This window comes from Drosophila takahashii, chromosome 2R, assembly GCF_030179915.1.
Source record: "Drosophila takahashii strain IR98-3 E-12201 chromosome 2R, DtakHiC1v2, whole genome shotgun sequence".
In the NCBI taxonomy this organism is placed as follows: domain Eukaryota; kingdom Metazoa; phylum Arthropoda; class Insecta; order Diptera; family Drosophilidae; genus Drosophila; species Drosophila takahashii.
Window position 1 is genome coordinate 600,400 of NC_091679.1, and position 16,299 is coordinate 616,698.

General features: G+C 36.3%; 2 protein-coding genes and 1 long non-coding RNA gene across 5 annotated transcripts; 1 reads left to right on the forward strand and 2 right to left on the reverse strand.

Annotated features, from left to right (window-relative positions):
• Positions 1 to 4,268: 4,268 nt before the first annotated feature.
• Positions 4,269 to 6,988, reverse strand: LOC138912306 (uncharacterized). 3 transcript variants are annotated; one of them, XR_011417829.1, is made up of 3 exons: positions 6,768 to 6,938; positions 5,029 to 6,254; positions 4,269 to 4,694 (listed from the first exon to the last, which is right to left on the reverse strand). It is a non-coding gene; the product is annotated as an uncharacterized lncRNA (long non-coding RNA). The 3 variants fall into 3 exon arrangements; XR_011417828.1 differs by lacking the exon at positions 4,269 to 4,694 and having other exon boundaries at positions 4,763 to 6,254; positions 6,768 to 6,988; XR_011417830.1 differs by lacking the exons at positions 4,269 to 4,694; positions 6,768 to 6,938 and adding an exon at positions 6,543 to 6,761 and having other exon boundaries at positions 4,763 to 6,254.
• Positions 6,989 to 9,590: 2,602 nt separating this feature from the next.
• Tim23 (translocase of inner mitochondrial membrane 23) lies at positions 9,591 to 10,740 on the forward strand. Its single transcript, XM_070213647.1, has 4 exons — positions 9,591 to 9,791; positions 9,897 to 10,173; positions 10,250 to 10,419; positions 10,479 to 10,740. Exons 1-4 carry the CDS (start codon positions 9,740 to 9,742, stop codon positions 10,592 to 10,594), a joined length of 615 nt encoding a protein of 204 aa, XP_070069748.1. The 5' UTR covers positions 9,591 to 9,739; the 3' UTR covers positions 10,595 to 10,740.
• On the reverse strand, positions 10,736 to 11,833 carry Gpb5 (Glycoprotein hormone beta 5). The gene is made up of 2 exons (XM_070213648.1): positions 11,349 to 11,833; positions 10,736 to 11,285 (listed from the first exon to the last, which is right to left on the reverse strand). Exons 1-2 carry the CDS (start codon positions 11,369 to 11,371, stop codon positions 10,808 to 10,810), a joined length of 501 nt encoding a protein of 166 aa, XP_070069749.1. The 5' UTR covers positions 11,372 to 11,833; the 3' UTR covers positions 10,736 to 10,807.
• Between the last annotated feature and the right edge of the window lie 4,466 nt (positions 11,834 to 16,299).

The following is a 16,299-nucleotide window of genomic DNA, read 5'->3' on the forward strand; positions in this document are numbered from 1 at the left end:
TCGATAATATCGATGTTTTCAAGGAAAGCAAAGACAAATTAAAAACAATTTTATAATTCTGTTAATACCACGTATTATTATTATATACATGCATAATACACTTGCATTATTATTAATATTATTATTAGAAAAAATCGCGGGTAATTTATTTAATTTTAATTTCCGGTTTTCATTATTTAAATGCAATTTTAGACTAAAGGATCCTCCTCTTAAGAACTCGTGGTTTATTTATTTTTGATCATTGAGACACCAATTCTTAGTCAAAGACATTCACGGCTTCTTAAGATTTTTTTTTTAAATATCTTCTGAAAAAATGCCTTTGTAAATTAATATAACAAACCTTTGTTCCATCCCATTTTTTGGTACTAAAGAAGAACAAATTCCTCCTCTTCTGAAGAATTCCCGGTTGCTTTTTTTTTTTTGATCCTTTGCCAAAATTGCTCAAACGGTCTTCGTTTTGTTTGTTTTTGGTGTTAAAAGAACGAGAGTTCCTCCTTTCCCCAAGAAATCGCGGTTCTTTCATTTTCGATTTTATGCCAGAACCTATGGTTGTTTTCCCCTACTTTAATTGATACTATACCATAAAGAAGTAAAAATTCCTCCTCTTCTGAAGAATTTGCGGTTGTTTTTTTTTTTTGGATCCTTGAGTCCAAATCGCTCAAACGATCTTCGAAAAGCGACCAATTCTTATCAAAGGCTATGAATTCGCGGTTTCTTGAGATTTTTTAATAGCGGACAGAAGGTCGGTAGCTGCAACCAAGATTTTGTTTTTGGTACTAAAAAAACCAAAGTTCCTCCTCTTCCCGAGAAATCGCAGTTCTTTTATTGACCATTTTTTGCCATAACCTATGCTCTTTTCGCCTACTTTTAAGTATTTCATAATATCTATGGGACCAAAGAAGAATAAAGTACCAAGAACTCGCGGTTCTTGTATATAATTTGCCCCTACTTTAAGTGATTTTGTATTTAAAGTTATTTTGGTCCTCAAAATTAAAGAGTGAAATCTGTTCGTTTCTCTCTAATAAAACGTCAGAAAAACATCGATGTTATAGATAAACATCGATGTTTGAAAAATATCAGAAGTATCGATAATATCGATACTGACATCGATAATTTTCAAGCTCTATTACAAAGGTTAGTATCACAGATATTTTCGCCATTAATAAATATACGCCTCCGGATGCTATCTTCAACACAAATTCTGCATTTCAGTGACACTTGAAATGTTTTTAATCTTTACCAGTGGTAAATGGTGTGAGGTGTTCATTAAATGGTTGTATAAATAGTACTTCAGTACTAACTTAGTTGTTTAACTTAATCAAAATATTACATTTATTTCAGCCAGGCCAATTGAGACTTCTTGGGACCAGAAGTGTTGCGTCTGCGTTTGTCATATTTTATCACTATGGACGGCAGTCCATGTAGTGACGAAGCGCACCAGGAGAGTGTGCGAAGGCGACTACTATATATACACGAAGAAATGAAAATCTACTGTGATGGTCCGATCATAATGAATAATACACCTATCGAAAGGTATTGCGAAAACTAACAGGATTGCATACCAAGACTTTAAGAAAATCAATTGGCTTGGGAGAGAGAGCGGTGAAAGTGAAAATGTGAAAATTTCGAAATTTGGAGCTGTTGGGGCCGGTGGGGATAAATGCCCCCTCGCAATGTTTTAGTTGTATTCCTTTTGAAAATTTGTCATTTGTCAAAATCCGACTCTCCGTTCAAAAGTTATAGCCAAAATAAGATTTTCTTCTTCTTCCCAAAATGAAAATTTAATTCTGTTTGTCAGTTTGTCAGTTTGTCCAAAACATGTTTTTTAAGTTTTGAAAATTTGATATGACGTTGATCACATCGATATAAAAAACTTTTGTTCTACCACTTTTGGAAAAACTCACTAGTTTAGCGGGAAAACAGCTATAAGTAGCTAAAATTCGGAAAGCCGTAACTTCTATACTACTAAAGCTACAGGCTTGTGCTGCATCTCGTTTGAAAGGTATTTTTAAATGCTACAAACGCCTTCTATATGCAATTTGTGTAAATGTAATACTTAAAAAAATATGAACAAAAGACAATTTTTTAAAACTTTTTTTTTAGCTTTTTTTTATTTTTCTCAAAAACGGCTCTAACGATTTTCTTTAAAACCTTAAACTGTATAGCCCTTGAGATTCCTTAAATTTTGGTATATAACACATTACTGTAAAAAGTCACGTTTAAAAGTTATTTTTATTCGAAAATGGCCACTTTTGCCAGCTCGAACAATTAACGCTCCCTGAGTATTGAATTTTGTGGGAGGGTATCCGAACTGTATTTTAGGGTCATGGAATCAGTAAATTTGCACTTAAGAGTTCCATATAGGAATCTTTTGTTCTACGACTTTTGGAAAAAGCCGCTACTTTAGCGGGAAAAAGCTAAAAATAGCTAAATTTCGTTAGTTTGTAAGTTCTACACTACTAAAGGTACAGACATGTGCTATACCTCGATTAAAAGGTATTTTGAAATACTTCAACGCCTTTTTAACTTAATTTGTTAAAATACAATAGTTTCAAAATTATGATTGACCAATTTAAATTTAAATGTATATATTAGCTCCTATGAGAGCAAATGTAAACAAACAAAAACTTCTGATATCAAATAAAAACACCTCTTAACGAGGTAAAAAACTAGTGACGACCGCACCTTCAACATACAAAAGTTCTGATATCAACATTTGTGACGAAAAATTATTACACTCGTCATTAAATTGACTTTCTAATCTTTTCTCATTCGTCACGCTGCAATAGAAAATGCCTGTAAAGGGAAAAAGGCTGGAATAGTTTGCTAGGGCGGGCCGAATGGGAAAAGATTAGAAAGTCTATTTAATGACGAGTGTAATAATTTTTCGTCACAAATGTTGATATCAGAACTTTTGTACGTTGAAGGTGAGGTCGTCACTAGTTTTTTACCTCGTTAAGAGGTGTTTTTATTTGATTTTTTCTTCTCATAGTTTTTGATATAGATACCCGACATAAAACAACTGAACAGAGGGTAAATGATCGGCCATGGCAAACCAGGCATAATTTCTGGAGAGATCCTTTAATTTTGTGCGGAGACCTAATAATGGTAATTACTCTTATTATTATTCCTGGTCTTACATTCATATCTTATTTATTTTTGATATTTTCAAAAGACAGACAAGACATGGATACCTAAGAACAGCATTCGGCCAAGAAAAAACCCGGGAATGCTTCAGGCATTAAAAATTTTTAGTTTCAATGCTTCGATTGTAAATATTATTTATAAATACACAAACAAATATTACAAAAAAAATTATTTTTATTGTGGAAAATCAGATACTGCAAAGCAGTGCAAAACAAAAACTGCGAGGGTCTGGAAAAACCAAAACTGGGAGGGTGTAGAAAAGCAGATATTGCAAGTGGAGGAAAACCATAACTGCGTACGTATGGAAAATCTATAATGCGGGAAGTCGAAAAACCAGTGGATTTTGGCGTGCATTCTACTGCCAGAGATCCAGATAGAAACCTCATTTCCCCCTTACTTTTTGTGTCACCCCCGTGTATTTTGAAACCAGAGATGGATGAAATGTAAGGGGTGAATGGGGTTTTGTCCCTTCCGCTTGTATGGAGAAACCTCTTGAAAATATGTTATTTTCCAGAGGAATTTTCCCGGTGGGCAGCCGAGGGGTGGCAGCAAACGGCATATGGGACGTTCCATATCAACCCGGCCACCACCCCTTTTTTTTATTTTCTATGTGGACAGTACCACATTGATTGCAAAGCCCCTTGCTTCCAATATTTTACCTTATACCTATTTTTTCAATGTTACCACTCTTTCGCCGTATAGTCGCGCTGAAAAGAAAACACAAAACCAATTTTATCCTGCGAACGAAAAACACAATCGGCATGGTTCAAAAAAGAAAGAAAAATCTGTCTTTCCATGGCCAATTACGAGAAAAAGAATGGATTTTATTAGACCGTAGATGACCAAACGATAGCGTTTTTAAAGTCTGAAAGTAGGATTTCGTCTAAAGGGCCAGTCTGCAAAAATACCATTATATTTTTCTCAAAAGGCCCCAGATCTATCGGATTTTTTGCCACTGGTTTCAAAGTGGGATCAACTGCCAAGAAAACAAGCAAACATGTAAAACTTAAACCCAAATTAAAACCCATGCAAAAAGAAGACCCAATAAAGAATATAAAACCAAATGTTTGTTATAATGTTTGTTGTGATTCTGATCTTTACGCACCGTTGTCTTTGCCTTGGCTGATTAAACCATCGATTTTGCTATTTGATTTCATTACCATTGTTATGTATTCACATTTATTTCAGCTGGTGTTGTTATGAGAATTGTGATTGATAAAGTAAAGTAAAGTAAACCACAACGCAAATGAATAATTACACAGGCCGACAAAATGTGACGTGGGTCGGTGTTCAGGCCTGCAATCGCAATGCACAGGCTACTGACTCGGCCCAAAAAGACTCAAACATCCCGGCGCTGTTGAGCATTGCACGGTTCTGTTGTACCTTTTCGCCACCCCATTTTGCTGGGTAGTATACGGAACGGTCAGCTGTCGTTGGATGCCCATCCTTTTAAACTCCTTGTTCGAGTACTCTGTGCAAATTTCACTCCTTAGGGTTTTTACTTTTAGACCAGTTTGTCGCTCCATAAACACATTTCTTGTCACTTGCTTTTTAGAATTTGACCAGTTAAGTGTAATTGTGGAAATAAAAAATAATACCTCTTAACGAGGTAAAATAACCATAACCAAATAAAAGTGTTTTTATTTTTTTAACCAATCAAAAATAATTGTGTGTGTGTTTAATAAAGAGAGTGCTTCTAAAATAATTCTTATTCGGCCACTGCATACACTGTACCTATGCACAGTGCTTGTACATACAGTGAACCCCACGCATAATCGGACCCCTATTTTTTTTCTATAAAAAAAAGGGATTTCGAACATGCGTGGGGTTCACTGTACCTGCAGTGTGCCGAATAAGAATTTTTCACAACATTATACTAACTAATTATTGTTTTTATTTTTTTGCATGACGGATTTTTGACAACGGAAGAGCAACAACATCAAAAACTGTAAATATTAAATTTAATTTTAGGTTTTGTGTAACAAAAGTGCCTTTTGGTTTCATGTGTTCTCTATTTGTTTTATTTTCTGTTAAGGTGGACCTAAGTCTTAACATTTGTGAATGACAAAAAAACCGGGTCTATAAAGAGGCTACCCGAAGAAAGGCGACAAAGGATCGGACAAGGACAACGATTTGGACAACGATTTTGAGGATGATGGGGAAGAAGTGGGTGTCGGGAGCAGACAAATCTTTACAGCCAAATTAAAATTAAAACGTAAACAATCGATTGTTATCTATTGCACTGTAAACTCCAGCTGCCAGCATTAACTGCTCTCTCACTCTCTTGCTCTCTTGTTGTTGTTCTTTTTCTTCGTCGTTGACATTACTTTTGTCACTTTTGGTTGGATGCTCGTCGATCGAAAGAGATATACATTGTCGTTGTCGTTGTTGCCCCGCCATTTAAACTCAAATAAATATATATTATAACGATTAAATATACGAGTTTGTCATTTGAATAAATAAAGCTGCCAAAAAGCTGGCAGCGTCAACAGTGGGATTAGTTTAATTTTAATATGATTAAAAAGAAAAGAAAATTAAAGAATAAAAAGTTGGATATAAAAAAAAACGTATTTTTAAATCGAGTAGAACTAATTTTTTTCACTCCTGAGAGTCGCATCCAGACGCACTCTGAAAGATGCGATCCAGAACGCATTTTTTGGAACGCAACCAGAATCACTCCAAAAGATGCGATCCAGAACTCATCTTTTATATTACATCCAGAAGCAATCCAAAATATGCATTCTGGATCGCATCTTTTGGAAGGGAATAATGGAAACCAATCCCGAACGTTTCCCGAAGTTGAAACACATGGCCGATGCGTGAAAAGGGACCGCTCCAGGAGCGGTGAATAGGATAGCACCCATTTTGTCCCGCTTTGCTGTAAAAGGGAAGTGAGAAGTCATCGATCGGGCATGCATGCATCGGTGCTTCGGATGCTATCCATCACCCATTCTGGATGCGTTCCACTTCCGACTGGGTGGTCCGTAAGGTCCGCTCCGAAAATTTCCCAGTTAGTCCGCCATCCAATTTTGACGGACTTTGACGGGCTCTTTTATGCAATAGTTAGGCGATGTTTTTTCGGTGCAACTCTGAATTCTTCCTCTTAACTATGGAAAATGGAACGATAATTGCGAGAACAAATCAAATCGATGGCGGGAAAAAATTAAAAAATGCGGAAAAGCATTTGCAAATAGGTTGCTATGAGTGGGCCAAAATGTAAGCTGTTCTTCGTACGAAAACATCAATGTTTGCAGCAAAGATTCAGAATATGTTCTGCTGTTCGGCACTTCTGCACATAGGTAAAATACGGACGCGACAAAAATAGAACTGCTACATTGAAAACTTTATAAAAACCTTAAATTCTGCGAAATTTGAGGTTTTTTTTTCCAGAATACCTGCTGAGTAACAGAACACATCAAAGCAAGTTCAGTTGCAAAACATTTAGCGGTTTTTTTTCTAAAACTAGTGCAAGAATACGGACGCGACAATTGCGGACGCGACATGTTGCTACTTAACAAAATATTGAAACATTTTATTTTGTTAAAGTGTTGCAGAGCTATTATACGTGTTACTAAAGTTCGTACTGTAAAGTTTGGTTAAATTATTTTAGCCTTATTCACCTCTTTTTAATAGAAACATAGTTTTTGTACAGCTTGTTCTATGAAAATTATATGACAAAGTTTAATTAAATTCTGCTAGTAATAGGGTCTTCCCACAGAGCTGCATCCACCATCTACCATCCGTTGAACGGATGGTCCGTAAGGTTTTGCCGTTCCGAAAATTTCCCAGTTAGTCCGCCATCCAATTTTGACGGACTTTGACGGGCTCTTTTATGCGATAGTTAGGCGATGTTTTCTCGGTGCAACTCTTGACTGTTAGAATTGGAACGATGACTTCGAGAACAAATCAAATCGATGGCGGGAAAAAATTAAATAATGCTTCAGCTCATTGTTTTTTGTGTTTTTTTTAATTATTTTTAGTTTGTTATGAGCGGAAAAGCATTCGCAAGCAGGTTGCTATGTGTGGGCCAAAATGTAAGCTGTTGTGCGTACGAAAACATCAATGTTTTCAGCAAAGTGTCAAACAATGTTCTGCACTTCGTAAATATAACTAATATTAATAAAAAGTGTACATTGTACTCCTATAAAGGAAGAGGGGCCTGTGCCCCAAAAATCGCGAAAAAATTACCCTCGATGGGCCGCGATTTCTTAGGACTTTGCGTGCAGAAGATTATCGGCGGAAATGCATGGTTCTCTTGTAATTGCATTTCAAAGTTGCGTGTTTTGCTATAAAAACAAAGTAGTATTTTCTAAGATTTTGAGGTGTTTTGTGAAATTTTGCTATAAAAACATATGGGCTCTCCGTTTGCTGTCAAAATAAGAGGCGTTCGAAAAAACTCGACAAAAATGTGAAATTGTTTTTATAGCAAGCCAGACCCCACAACCGTGAATTAAATATCCTCGATGGACCGTGATTCCTTAAGAGCTTGAGCGACCATGGTTAACCAACATATGGGCACTTCCAAAATGTCGCTCGGGACATTTGCACACCTTTAAAGTTGATAAAAAATTGTAAAACAATGGATTTTAGTTTTAATTATGGGTTTTTCTTTTCACTCATCCCAAGCTCTATTTTTTGTAAAAATCTTCATTTTGTACCATTTTTAGTTTTTAAGATATCGGTAAAAAACTGCCGTATTCGCTCGGGACAAAAGTAGAAGTGGATTACGGGGAAGTTCATACAACACCAGAAATTAGCGAATTCTGATGGAATATTTGAATGCGATTTTTTTTTAGAATGTGGTTCAAACAAAACGCTGTGAAATGCTTTTGGTTTTACTTAAAAATTCTTTGACGTTTTTTTTTTATGCAGTTTCAACCACATTCGCTCGGGACATGTCGCTCGGGACATTTTTTCCGACTGTTTTGTAAAGCGGATTTCTTTACCTCTATCTCTCAATTGCTGGATGTTTTGCTTTTAACTTAATAGTTTAGCATGTGAATGAAGCATTCAGTACAGAAAAATGTCACATATTAGCATTCCTATAGGATAAATTAACAACAGAAGACAGGTCCAAAAAATAACAAAAAAATAGCCAAAAACTGATTTTTGCGTATATTGGTGGGGTTTGTCATAAAAATAATCAAACTATACTCCAAATTTGTAGTTAAGGTCAGTATTCATCTAATTAGAAACTAATATCGGGGCAAAATCATGTGGAAATATGTTTTATTCAAGTTTCAAGGTTTTTGGCTTGGTGGACTTTTTTCTGGAAGTGCCCATATACAATTTTAAAATGAATCTTAAGAATTAACTATCCTCGGTGGACAGTGATTCCTTAAGAACTCGAATGACTGTAGATGACCAACATATGCTTGTCTTATAAAATTATTATAAAAGTAAAGTACAAGAAATCGCGGTTCAAGGAATGCAACTAATGCGCCGCAGACAAAAAATATTTAAAAACAAGAAAGGAAGTTAACTTCGGCCAGCCGAAGTTTATATACCCTTGCAGGTATGCCTACCTAAAATGTTGTTTTTACATTGTCAAAAATCAAAAAGCCTACTTTCTATAAGATTTTATTATTTTGACAACAAACGAAAAGCCCATATGTTTTTTATATTAAAATTATAGTAAAATGTCACAAAACACCTAAAAATCCTAGAAAATGTTACAATGTTTTTATAGCAAAACACGCAACTTTAAAATGCAATTACAAGAGAACCATGCATAAATTCATAAGAAATCGCGGTCCATCGAGGGTAATTTTTTCGCGGTTTTTGGGGCACAGGCCCCTCTTCTAGACTATTACCCTATAAAGTTCCAACGTTGCTATAAATTACCAAAAACAGCACAAATTTGGTTTTGTTTACAAATTTTTCATACTAATATTGGCTAGACAGAGGCTTAGTAAGAGCGGAGTGTGGGGTACGGGAGGTTAGGCTCTCCCCCAGTCAGCAATATATATGCATACTCGATGTAGGATATGTAATAAACGTTCAGATATGTTTTTAAACTATTTTCTTTATCTAATTATTGTATTATTCTACAATAGAATTAGGAGAACGAAATTTTACGACAGTTTTCCCGAGTTGAAATCCCCATTCGTTAACGTTGAGCTGAGCAACTGCTCTTCAGTCTGCTGTTATTGGATGGTAGATGGTGGATGGAGTTCTGTGGGAACACGAGTTTCACATTCGTCAAAAATCCCAACCGTTTCAAACGGATGGACTCTATGGGAAGAGGCTATAAGATTTGTTAATGTTGAGTTGAGCAACTGCTCGGATGGTGGATGTGCTCTCTGGGAACACGAGTTTCACATTTGTCAGAAATCCCAACCGTTCCACACGGATGGACTTTATGGGAAAAGGCTATTAAACTATTATATATTTGGTTTTTTTGTGAGCATCACATGTATGTGGAGTGGATCTCAGAACGTTCAGTTTTGACAGTGTTGGAAAACAGGCATGCTTGACTACAGATGTCAGTTGAAGACCAGAGCATTAGAAAGATTGATTTCTTGAATGCAATTCGCCGGCTAATAGCGAATAATTATATAATCCTTGACAAACAACACAATCAAATTCCAAAATGAGTGACGACTTTTCTAGGAAAGCATTCTCTGAAGCGCCCGCACCAACCGGTAAGCAAGCAAAGAATTTGGTTACGCAATTTAATTCGCTCCTTACATATCCAAATGTCTTTTTTCTAAACTGAAATCAAAAACGACAATTCGATGCATTTGAAGAAGCGGGAACAACACACTACACTCCGGTTACAAGTACTTTTAGTAGTTTTCCTGTCTCGCCGTATCTCAACTATGATTCGCGATACCTGCAGCAAGCACAGCCAGAGTTCATCTTTCCCGAAGGTGCCAATAAACAGCGTGGGCGCTTTGAGCTGGCCTTCTCACAGATAGGAACTTCAGTGATGATTGGTGGCGGAATTGGGGGCCTGGCGGGCATCTATAATGGTTTTAAAGTCACCAATGCGCTCGAACAGACGGGAAAACTCCGACGAACACAGTGAGTAAACTGCGGAATGCATGCCGTATCATGACATTATTGTGTCGTACTATCACAACTGTTTTCCAACCTACAGGTTGATTAATCATATTATGAAGCAAGGTTCGGGCACGGCGAACACGTTGGGTACACTGGCGGTACTCTATTCGGCGTGTGGGGTGTTGTTACAGTTTGTCCGTGGAGAGGATGACCATATCAACACAGTGATTGCAGGCTTTTCAACAGGACTGCTCTACAAGTCAACAGGTGAGCTGATTTGCCTTGCATAACAATAAATTTATAAATTCGTGCTTTGCATTTTACAGCTGGTCTACGGAGGTGTGCATTTGGTGGCGCTATTGGGTTGGGCATATCGTCACTCTATTGCTTATACCTATTAGCGCAAGAGAATAGCACGAACTCAATTTCGAAATTCCTGTAGATGGTTAAGCTTCCCATCACGAATTCATGTAAAAGCTACAAATCTTTTTGAACCCATTTTATGCGCCGAAGCACGTAAAATTAAGTTTTGTTTATCTTATAAATGCATACATACATCTTAAGTTAATATAGACGCCTTAAATCGTATCCATCGACTTTGTTTTATTTTACATAACACCACCACATTGAGCTAAACTATTTAATTTGGAGCACATTAGTAGTCCAAGTTTTCAGTATCGGCTCCTACCATGACTGCCTTGTTGTCGCCATTCATGACGTTGGCCGGAGCCTCGCAACTGGTATCCTGCGTGGAGCACGTCTGACAGTGGCAGTTCAGTGCCTCCGTGTACTGGTACTTACTAACGCTTTTTTCCGCTTTGGGGTGACAGTTTTTTAGGATTGCTATCACTGGCTGTCGTTCTGCGTGGACGCAAACGGGATGGAACGAACGTTTATAAGGGAACTTCCAATCGGAAATCTCGCTAGAGTCGCACCGTCCCCAGCACGACCAAACGCTCACATAGTCCCAACACTCATGCCCAAGAATATCGGACTGCGTCACTTTATACGTATATACCCGACGATGACAGCCCAAGGGTGCCACGGTAGGTCCGCTGTTAATGGGCTCTAACTCCACCAACTTTGAAGCGGAAACACGCATCATAGAAGATCCTACGAAAAGAGTTATAATCCTGTAAGGAAATAAGATAGTGCGGAACGAACAACGGCGAACAATCTTCTTAATACGGCCTTACAAAACTGTACAACCAGCCATCATAGTTTCGCTGCGGCTTCTTATCAACTGCGTTGCCAGCGAATATTATCTCCTATTTATGTATACGTCGTACGTGTACACTGAGCCTGCGCTGCCAGCAGTGACAGGGAACAGCCTTTTCAATTAACGTGCCCAAAAATAGATTCTATTTCTATAAGGTTAAACTTTGAAATTCCGATTCGTTGCCTTCAAGCCGTTACTGCTCTGTTCTAGGCTCTAGTTTAATAACAGCTGCGTCGATTTTTTAAAGGCCATAGGTGAACAAGCCTGGGAAAACTGCCCTAGGCGATGTTGCAAAATTTTAGATGAGGATTGGTAGATAGGAACCTAATGGATAAGGATTCCAATTTTCAAATATTTTTATCCGCTGGTTTACGAGTAATCTGCCGCAACTAAAAAACATATCACTTGATGTATCTTCCCTTCGGTGGTTCTTGAGAAAACTTTTTTGATGCCAATAATTTTTGTGTTAATCTTCAACAACAACAGTGTTAAACAAACAAAAAACTGAAGAATTTATTTCTGGAAGGGTAGGAATAGAGTCAATAAAATATATTTGGCTTGTAAATATTTAGTTTTAAGACCAGAATTATTATCAAAGAGTAAAGTTTTTAATTATATGGGTAAAAAGTGGTCCGAATTAAAAAATGTTTGGCATATATTTGGATGTAATTGATTTAATAGGGGCCCAGTCCCAGTTTAAGTCCAGTCCCCGCAGTTTCGAATTTCATATCCTCCATGGACAGAGATTTCATAAGAAATCCTTTGAACATGGATGACCAACAAATATTTTAATTATGTGATTCTAAAGAAATCGCGGTCCAAAGAGGATTATTTAATTTGCGATCCTTTCGGTACCATCTTTATTCTAAAAAGCCAGATAGTAATTTAAAAGCTTTAATATGCGGAGCATGCTAAACAAATTGTTAACAAATTAATCACATTAAAGTATTAGTTAATCATCCAACAAATCTCTGAAATCTTTGTCCAGGGAGGATATGAAATTCGAATCTGTGGGGACTAGACTAGGGCTGGGACATGCCAAACATTTTATAATTCGGACCACTTTTCACCCATATAATTAAAAACTTTACTCTTTGATAATAATTCTAATCTTAAAACTAACTATTTACAAGCCAAATATATTTTATTAACTCTATTTCTACCCTTCCAGAAATAAATTCTTCAGTTTTTTGTTTGTTTAACACTGTTGCACCACTCGAAAAATTATGAATGAATGGTTATAGGACACACAAATTGTAAAAAATTGGCGGTGTTGTCAGACTTGGAAAGTCTTTACAAGAGGACTTAGACTGTACTAGCAATATTCAAATAAATCATTGTTTTTAAGTTTTATATTTTCTTATTTCACAAATAATAAAATTAATATTTTTTAAATGCTCACGAACCATTTTCAATCCACCATGATATTTGGGTGCTCCTAATATGGTTATTCCACGACATTGTTCGGCTCATTCATTAGAGCAATTTTTTCTGAGCCTATATGATTTTACGTAGGTGCGAGCAAGACAGACATATGTCAGCTGCAATGAGCAATTGATAAGCAAAATTGTAAAAACCGATACAGTACTACCTGATCTGATAGCTCAATGAGCAAAATGGAATCTAAAAAGTTAAATTTACTGCAGTAAAATGGGATCAACCATAAACATTAATTTGATGCTTTTTGGTTGAATTTTCAAACTTCTTGCGACTAATTAGGTGCTATAAACATATAATAGGGGAGAGGTCTGTAGGTTGGGACTGTCTGTAAGTTGAGACACTCAATTTTCTCAAAACTTATCCACTAAAATTGATTTTTTTTTTTTTGTAATCCTTTTTAGTGACAAAACTTTTGGGGAAAACAATATAAGCCAGGCTCTAGCCAGATTTAAGCTGTCAGAGTCGTGTACCATTTTTCAGCAAAAAAGTTGTTGTCTACGTTTTTAAAAATTCCATTTAAAATTAATAACGTCCTTAAATTAACTTGGTAAGAGAAATAAAACATTAGTATATTAACTGTTAACAAATTAAAAAAAGAATCAGCTTAATGTGAAAAAAAATGTTATTAATTTTTTCCCGAAACATCCCATTTTGTGTAAGTTGGGACACTTTGAGCGTGTAAGTTGAGACACCCGTTTTTCTTACAAAAAGGCCTTAGGCCAACAGAGGTCGCTTTCTGCCTAGTACATCTCTTTGATATTTGGGGAAAAGTGAATGTTCAAAGAGCCTTTTGATTTTAAGTTATTTGGTCTAAGTTCTTAAAAAATGGATGGGAAATAACTTAGGACGAACTAAAATTGATTAAATTAACATAAATAAATAGTTCCTTATAGTTTGGAGTACTTTTTGTGTGAGTATTATTGACTTTTAAAAGTGTCCAAACTTACAGACCTCTTTTTCAAAATGTAGTTTTTTGGGACTTTTCAAAATAAATAATATTTACGTTTTCCCTAAGGAAAAAAAATATTTTTTTTGTTTTGTATTATGCTAATAGACCAACCTTTCGATCAGTAGGTTAAAAAGTTTCATAAGTGAATGTCGAAATGGCAGATTAAAAACAAAAGGTGTACCAACCTACAGACCTCTCCCCTATCAATAACTAAAATATTTCAGTGGCCAATTACTCAGTCGCGAACTAAAACTAACGCTGATATTTCTAAATTACAGCATTATTGCGTCTATGAATGATTACACAGGAACACAAAACTGAACTTTGTGAAATTTCCACGAACCAATTCTAGGTTTTCATGATAATTGGGTGCTCCTGAGTAAAAGTTCCATACAAACTTATGTCCCATCACCTACAGGTTCCGCGGTACACCTAAGCATACACAAAACCAATGTTCGCCGACATTGTAAATTATGTAGTCGATATAAATTGACCAACCTTTATTATTTTCGTTGAAATCTACTCTCAATACATCACGGCATCACGACAATATAGTCTCCATTGTCAACTATATCAACAAAGAAATCTGAGAATTAAATTTTGGAAGGAATTAATTTTAACTACTGTCTACTACATCCCAATGTAATCCATTTTCAACTTCTGTAAGTTTCGCTAGCATTGGACCTAAAACTCTATTTATTCTTTCCACCTGGCCATTCGCCTGCGGGAAACCCGTTGCACTTCTTATACCCGTTACTCGTAAAGTAAAAGGGTATATTGTATGCGTGCAAAAGTATGTAACAGCTAGAAGGAAGCGTTTGCGACCCCATAAAGTATATACATTCTTGATCAGGGTGACTAGCGGAGTACATCTAGCCATGTCTGTCTGTCTGTCTGTCTGTCTGTCTGTCTGTCTGTCTGTCTGTCTGTCTGTCTGTCTGTCTGTCTGTCTGTCTGTCTGTCTGTCTGTCTGTCTGTCTGTCTGTCTGTCTGTCTGTCTGTCTGTCTGTCTGTCTGTCTGTCTGTCTGTCTGTCTGTCTGTCTGTCTGTCTGTCTGTCTGTCTGTCTGTCTGTCTGTCTGTCTGTCTGTCTGTCTGTCTGTCTGTCTGTCTGTCTGTCTGTCTGTCTGTCTGTCTGTCTGTCTGTCTGTCTGTCTGTCTGTCTGTCTGTCTGTCTGTCTGTCTGTCGGTCTGTCTGTCTGTCTGTCTGTCTGTCTGTCTGTCTGTCTGTCTGTCTGTCTGTCTGTCTGTCTGTCTGTCTGTCTGTCTGTCTGTCTGTCTGTCTGTCTATCGTACTGTCAAAATTTTCCACCATCACATAATCACCTAACTTATACTCAGTCGCTTGTTTTCTTTTTTGATTGTAATTCTTTTCATTACTTTCTTGAATTTCCTTTTGACTATTTTCCCCCAGTTGCCTAATATTTTCTAATTCTTCTCTTAACTCATCTCTAGTCTCATTTCTTTGTATTAATCCAAATAGCATTTCACTCGGACATTGCTTTATACTACGATGTTGTGTATTATTAAGTACAAATTCCACCTTTTCTACAACTACATCCCAATGTAATCCATTTTCAACTTCTGTAAGTTTCGCTAGCATTGGACCTAAAACTCTATTTATTCTTTCCACCTGGCCATTCGCCTGCGGCGAACCCGTGGCAATTTTTATATGTTTAACACCTACCTCATTCATAAATTCTTTAAACTGTCTTGATGTGAAACAACTTCCACGATCTGATATTATACATCTCGGAATACTGTATGAACAAAAATAGTCTCTTAACGCTTCTATTGCTTCTTTTAAATTAGTGTTTTTTCAACATTTCAAAACATTCTAATTCTTTTTCTTCAAAACTAAATTTTCTTTCTTTTCTTAATAAATCATATAAAGGTTTCGCTAACGTTGAAAAATCTAAATTAATATTAAATTCGACCCCTAAAATACGGTCAGTAGCAAATTCCACCCAGAACGGATTGACCTAAAAATCTAAAAAAATCAAATTAATTCGGAAATAATTAAGCGCAGAGTGTGACGTAGAGATTTAAACAAAAAACGACCCCAAAGTGCCCCAAAAATCGATTTGTTTTTTTTTTTAATTCTTTCTTTTGCCATTTCTCTGTTATAAATGTTGTTAAAATGGTTTAAAAATGTGATGTTCATAATCTTATGGCATACCCGCAAATAACTGCATTTAAATTTCTTGGAGATTCAGCATCCTTAACCAAGTCCCCAATATTTTCAAATTTGGCTAACATAATGTGACGTCACGCGTCCCCATAAGTTTGTATGTATGTTCTGCTGGCGCATGTATGTATGTGCATATGTAAGACCTGCTGTCGCAATTTAAGTGTGACCGCGCAAGGGGAAAATGAAAATACCACAGCCAAAAAAATCGATTATATCGCAAATCTTAAGTAAACGTTAAATTTTAATATATGGGCACTTCCAAAATGTCGCTCGGGACATTTGCACACCTTTAAAGTTGTAAAAAATTTTCTTTTCACTCTTCCCAAGCTCTATTTTTGGTAAAAATCTT